This window comes from Haliotis rufescens, unplaced genomic scaffold (assembly GCF_023055435.1).
Source record: "Haliotis rufescens isolate VD_foot unplaced genomic scaffold, xgHalRufe1.0.p SCAF_4, whole genome shotgun sequence".
Lineage (NCBI taxonomy): Eukaryota > Metazoa > Mollusca > Gastropoda > Lepetellida > Haliotidae > Haliotis > Haliotis rufescens.
In genome coordinates this window covers 41,971,654-41,978,711 of record NW_025964112.1, presented here as the reverse complement: position 1 = coordinate 41,978,711, position 7,058 = coordinate 41,971,654, and the positions used below count along the sequence as shown (strand labels likewise).

The 7,058-nt window shown below is 41.3% G+C and overlaps 1 protein-coding gene across 4 annotated transcripts in view; it reads right to left on the bottom strand.

The window, feature by feature from the left end:
• Positions 1-7,058, bottom strand: part of LOC124135954 — a 49,498-nt gene that overhangs the window by 15,953 nt on the left and 26,487 nt on the right. For all 4 annotated transcript variants that reach the window (XM_046501668.2, XM_046501669.2, XM_046501671.2 and 1 more), the window contains exons 32-39: positions 6,348-6,596; positions 5,638-5,760; positions 5,194-5,316; positions 4,502-4,636; positions 4,005-4,127; positions 2,298-2,555; positions 1,181-1,447; positions 114-380 (exon numbers count right to left, since the gene is read on the bottom strand). In XM_046501668.2, coding sequence (XP_046357624.2) covers positions 114-380; positions 1,181-1,447; positions 2,298-2,555; positions 4,005-4,127; positions 4,502-4,636; positions 5,194-5,316; positions 5,638-5,760; positions 6,348-6,596 — 1,545 coding nt within the window. The remainder of the gene's footprint in view (positions 1-113; positions 381-1,180; positions 1,448-2,297; positions 2,556-4,004; positions 4,128-4,501; positions 4,637-5,193; positions 5,317-5,637; positions 5,761-6,347; positions 6,597-7,058) is intronic.

The window sequence follows — 7,058 nt, the reverse complement described above, 5'->3', positions numbered from 1 at the left end:
TGTTGGTCTGGATACATCTGAGATTGTAAACGGGCCTATAAATAAACAATCTCCCTTAAAAAATCAGTGAAGACACAAAATTATATGATATGACATATAAATGTAGGACTTACCAGCACAAGCAGCACCACTTGTTGGTCTCCCGAACCCAGGATTACAGTCGCACACATAGCTACCGTTTGTGTCGCGACACACCTCTTGAGCCCCAGTACAGACAGATGGGGTGGCTAAACACTCGTCGACGTTAGTCTCACAGTTGATGCCGGTCCAGGCAGAGGTACACGTGCAGGATCCATTGACCGGGTTACAGGACGCTGTGTTTGCGGAAATACAGGTGCAGGTGCTTGAGCAGTCTGTACCATAGGTCGGAGATTGGCATCCTGAAATAATTATACACTTGCAAGATGCTACCTGGCTGAAGACTTTCACACTTTATGTTAACCTGATTATGACCTTTGCTCTTCAAAGTGGTTATTATCTCATATCGAGGTCACTAGGAGCTTCCCAGCTATATTAAGCTGACACTTTGCAACATAGACTATTCAAAGAAAGCCAACTCGCCCACTCACATGTGAAATACATAAAGATACTTAAAGGTCACTTTCGCCGTTCTTTATACGAAGAGCGGTACTTCATTATGTCAAATATCAAGTTCATGAAAGTTTTGAACAAAATGAAAAATCAAAGTTTGGATCAAGTCGTATAATTAATACAAGTTAAAATATCTGAATACTAAATAGATCTTGAATACTATATATAGCAATCGTTTGTTCCGACACTTAACCAACACATCAAACGAACTATATATACAAACTAGGCATGTGTAAACTCAATAACAGATGCTTCACCAAATTGAAAACCTTTATACTAATGTATCTAACAACCATGAGAAGAGTAGGTGAGTGAGCTGTGATAAACACGCTTTGAAACGTGTTTCAGTTATATCACAGCGTGTCAACTTAATGTGGGAGGAAAGCCCTAAGCGATGCAGGTCTCTGACGTTTACCACTTTAGTGAAACCCATGAGCACGGGCATGGCGCCAACAAATCTAAAAATCATTATCCGCCGTTGTGTGTAGTGTCTGAACCACAAGCCTCCTGGCAGATTATCAACTGGTTGCTGTGAGCTGCTGATGACCCTGGCATTAAACAATTTCTATAACTCTATCGCTACACTTACCAATACATTGAGTATTGTCGGGGGATTTCTGGAACCCCGCTTCACAGTCACACGCAAAGCTGCCAGAAGTGTCTCGACACGTCTCATTAGCGCCGCTACATGCAGGTGGGTCGGCTGAGCACTCGTTGACGTTAGTCTCACAGTTGGTGCCATTCCAGCCTGTGTTGCACGTGCATGATCCATCGACAAAGTTACAGAACGCTGTGTTGGCGAAAGTACACGTGCATTGACTTGCACAGTTTACCCCAAATGTTGTCGAAGTGCATTCTGAAAAATTGTCGTAACCATATATATATACATGTAACACAATAAGCTTATAACAGTTTTTATTTTAATTACATCTTCTCCGTGGTCTAGTGGTAGAGCCTCTGCCCAGAGAGCGGCATACCAAAAGACGTTAGAAATGGTACTTGTTATTACTCTGCCTTGCGCTTGGAATTCAGGGGCTAAAACAAGGACCAGTCGGCTCGGAGTAGTATACTGTGTATGAGTGTGGTATATTGTTTAACTGCGGTGTGATATCTCAGTGGGATAGCACTATATAATCGGTATTCACTCATTCACAATTGGATTAGGAACGTTGTATTTACAAGCACGTGGCCATCAATGACAACAAAGTACGGGAGCGGCAATAATGAAAGTACAAGTTCCATACATCAAAGAAATTACCAAGAGGTCCGTACATTAAAATTCCAATACCATGATATGAACTTTGACGCATTTTGGGAAAAGAGAGGGCGTATGGATAGGTTTTATTGCCCATCTAAAACATTTCCAATGTCTACTTTTATAACCACCTAGTTAGTTTGCTATAAAACATGAACGGTTGGGTCGATATTGATAAGTGATTATTCAAGCATATTTTTTTGTTCCAACAAATTGCTTACCCGTACAAAACAATTTCAGAAAGTGATACTATGAACCATGCTTTATTGAAAGCCTAAGATACAATTGAGAGTGTTTTTAAAACGTACTTAGCTTTGCATATATCGTATGAGCTGACAATTAATCTGTTCCTGTTTTGCCATGTAAATAGAAAATAAATTAAATAATATGAAAAAATATTTTCATTATAGTTCATGGCAATTTTTATGCAGTTATTTACTATAGTACTTACGACTACATGCATCTCCAGCTCTGATGTATCCTGGTTGGCAAGTGCAGGAATAGGAACCGTTCCTCTCGTTACACACGCCGTTGGTGCCGCAGATATTGGGAGTTTCGGTACACTCTGGTACGTCCTCCGTGCACGTCGTTCCATTCCATCCAGTCCTACAGCTACAGCTGCCGTCAGTTGCGTTACAGCTGATGGTGTTTGTGGCGTCACAGCTGCAGTTTTGAGCACAGTTGGATCCATACTTTCCTTCAGGGCATGCTGGAGAGGATAGAAAGTTTTACTGCATGTGGAGTTTGAAGTCTTCTTTATTAATGATGCTGGTGAGGCCATAGTACGACCAATCAAACACGGTGGTCTACCACTGACCACTATAAAATTTTATATGAATATCTGTATTCTCAGCACACATACCTTAACAAGTAGTCATGTCAGGAGCCAACTGGAAGCCAACAGAGAAAGAGCATGTGTACTTCGCTCACATACCTTCACAAGTTGCCATGTCAACAGCCAACTGGAAGCCATCAAAGGAAGAGCAAATGCACTTCGTTCACATACCTTCACAAGTTGCCATGTCAGCAGCCAACTGGAAGCCATCACAGCATGAACATGTGTACGTCTCTTACATACCTTCACAGGTTGCAAAGTCAGCAGCCAACTGGAAGCCATCACAGCAGGAACATGTGTACTTCTCTTACATACCTTCACAAGTTGCCATGTCAGCAGCCAACTGGAAGCCATCACAGCAGGAACAAGTGTACTTCTCTTACGTACCTTCACAGGTTTCCATGTCAGCAGCCAACTGATAGCCATCACAGAAGGAACATATGTACTTCTCTTACATACCTTCACAGGTTGCCATGTCAGCAGCCAACTGGAAGCCATCACAGCAGGAACAAGTGTACTTCTCTTACATACCTTCACAGGTTTCCATGTCAGCAGCCAACTGGAAGCCATCACAGCAGGAACATGTGTACGTCTCTTACATACCTTCACAAGTTGCCATGTCAGCAGCCAACTGGAAGCCATCACAGCAGGAACAAGTGTACTTCTCTTACATACCTTCACAGGTTGCCATGTCAGCAGCCAACTGGAAGCCATCACAGCAGGAACATGTGTACTTCTCTTACATACCTTCACAGGTTGCCATGTCAGCAGCCAACTGGAAGCCATCACAGCAGGAACATGTGTCCGTCTCTTACATACCTTCACAAGTTGCCATGTCAACAGCCAACTGGAAGCCATCACAGCAGGAACATGTGTACTTCTCTTACATACCTTCACAGGTTGCCATGTTAACAGCCAACTGGCAGTCATCAGAGCAGGAACATGTGTACGTCTCTTACATACCTTCACAAGTTGCCATGTCAGCAGCCAACTGGAAGCCATCAGAGCAGGAACCAGTGTCCGTCTCTTACATACCTTAACAAGTTGCCATGTCAACAGCCAACTGGAAGCCATCACAGCAGGAACATGTGTACTTCTCTTACATACCTTCACAGGTTGCCATGTTAGCAGCCAACTGGCAGTCATCAGAGCAGGAACATGTGTACGTCTCTTACATACCTTCACAGGTTGCCATGTCAGCAGCCAACTGGAAGCCATCAGAGCAGGAACATGTGTACTTCTCTTACATACCTTCACAAGTTGCCATGTCAGCAGCCAACTGGCAGTCATCAGAGGAAGAGCATGTGTACTTCTCTTACATACCTCCACAAGTTGCCATGTCAGCAGCCAACTGGAAGCCATCAGAGCAGGAACATGTGTACGTGCCAGCAGGTGAGTTCGTACAGTTCTGCGAACACGTTGTATTCACGTCACACTCGTCAATGTCTGTTGGATAAAAGATGTTTTGGAAAATAACATGCAATTTAGATTACTAAAACCGGTACCGCATCATTATCGCCTTTTAGCGTATCAAGTTTTTAATTAATTTTATGCTCTCAGCTTTATTTATCATATTACACAAAATTGTTACATCCTACAGAGTAAGATTGACACTCGGTCTATGATAACAGATATATACAATGGTGTTAATACGAAATAATATGAAATTAATTAACTCCAGTATTTTATCTGGAGCGTTGTCAGAATCAAAATTCTGAAAATTGGATTAAAAAGACATAAGGCCCTTCAGAAATCTAGTTACAATTCGATTTGGAAGTTGATCCCCCGAGGCATCTGTATCACACACATTGTACACGTACCATCACAGGTTTTGTTGTCGGCGTCACTTAGCTGGTATCCTGGGTTACAGAAACATATGTCTGTTCCTCCTTCAACACGACAACCACCGTTGGCGGAGCAGTCTGTTCTGTTGCAAGTCGTAGCTCCAGGTTTCACTGCGTAATAAGGGTGTCAACCTTTATTATACTTTCATTTACTTATGAACATGTGTTTGAGACCGAGTAGCGTCTAAAGCCATAAACCTTATTCTCATGCAAATCCTTTAAAGGTTATCGTGAGATAGCATACATGTCGGAGCGCTGAGTTTCGCTGTGTAAAAGGGATGGACACTATGCGAAAAAAATGTATTTGTACAGGATGTTAGTGGAATATTTGAGTTTATTGTGATAATCTACACCACAAGTGTTCACAGTTGATTAGTAAGCAAGTTCAGCCTTCGGTAACATCCAACACAGCGACTGATTCAATTAATGTCGTTTTAACCCCAAATCAGCAATGTATCAGCTATTCCATAGGTATGACAGGGCTAACCAGCAGTTATAGTATGAGCATCCGGCTACGTCATCATGGTATGATGATGCAAAATCAGACTTACATTGTTGCCATCCTATCCCATAGGCTTGGACTTATTCTACCCAAGGGGTAATATTGTTTGGAAGCAATTGTTGCCGAAGAGTATTAAAGAAATAATTTATTTATGTAATATACTTACGTATGCAATTTAACCTGTTTGGTGTAAGCTCATAGCCATCGTAGCATTCACATGCATATCCGCCAAGATTGTTTCTACACTTTTGCGGACAACCACTTGTCCCACGGGCGCATTCGTCTATATCTATTAAGACATATAAGCGGAGTTATAAATGTTGGTGCCCAAATATGTAGGTACATAAAATCTGGAGTGAAATATGTAATATGTTCTCAGTTTTGTGAAACTACGTGATATCTTCAGTATTTGTCAATTTCAAAAGTGCTTCATTCGGAAATAGGTTCATGACTTACATATACAGTTGTAGGTATTGATTTAATAATTGTGCCAGACATATACCATAATTTTGAAATCAACAATTTCAAAATTATATATATTTTAATAATCTTAGTAAATCTACCAGTACGGAAATAGAAATGATGTTTTCATTAGAAACTTAAGACTGACCTTTACAAGTACCCTTCCCCTCCAGCACAAAGCCCGGTTGGCAGGAACACTGATAGCTGCCAACAGTGTTGGTGCAGTCATGGTCACACTCGTTCTCCGTGCTGCTCGAACACTCGTTGACTTCTATATTCCATCAAGTGCGATACAAATTACCATGAGACAGCAAGAAGTAATGGTATTTCTTATTCTTTCCTTTCAAAGCAATTAACTGCACATAAGGTTAATAAACGTAATAGGGTCTTGCTCAACTGTTACAGTGAGGAATTATCAAAAAATGTTTTCTAATACATTTATGTGGCTTTGGGTACGTCTTGTTTTTTTCACTTTCCGCCGCGCTGTGAAATGGTTGGAATAATGAATAAAACACTTTAAAATCCAACTCGCTCACTTGCTCTGTTCATGACTCAATAAAATCACGTCAACGTAAAGATGAAAAAGCTAGGAAAACCAATAACTCCAAGTCGTTCAAATTGTCTATCTAAACAAATCCATTAGGTGCATATTTGAAATCCAGGCAATATGAACAACCTACCAGTAGCACAAACTGAAGTTAGTGAAGGTCAGGGTCATGGTGGAAGGTCGTGGACAACGATTCCAGAATTTAAACACATGAAATGAATTTCTCTTCAGTTGAAACTAGTTTTGCTTGCAAACACCCACATCCATGAAGAGTTCAACCTGATCAGCGCTGATACCAAAATTTAACTTACCGTCACAACTGTTTCCATTTGCTATGAAACCTGTACGGCATTGACAGAGAAACGATCCAGGCGTGTTTTGACAGTCGGAGTTTGCCTGGCAGGTAGCGGTGGAACATTCATTGATATCGCTCTGACATTTGTCCCCCGTCCAGCCGCTCTTGCAGCTGCAGCCCGTGGTCTTGTTACAGACCTGTGTCCCCAGAGGGGCACATCCGCACTCACTTGAGCAATTCACACCCCAGTGGCTGTCATCGCAGGCTAAAGAGGAAGAAAAAACAAAATTAATATTCTTTTCGTGGTAATCATTAAGTTAGAATATAATCGATATATTACTTCTCTGGTCGTCATGAGAATTTCGGGTCAGAAAGGATTCCAAATGCTTGATGGAAGAGGAGATTAAATAGAGGGGGTGGTCAAGCTCGGTGACGTTGTGGATTGCGTGTCACCATACCCCGCAAGAGGAATGTACTAATAATATCCATCCTTGGATTGTCTGGACTCTATAATTTATATAATAAACTGCGTTTATGACGAACACGTTTATAACGAACTGACCGATATAACGAACTTATGTTTTAGTCCCGGTCATTTGTTGAAAAATGCTGTAAATATGCTTATAAAGAGCTACGGTTATTACGAACTAAAAATATTGGTACCCTGTAGTTCGTTATAACCGTAGTTTAATGTTACAAACAAATAACGTTGCATGATGTGGCGCGG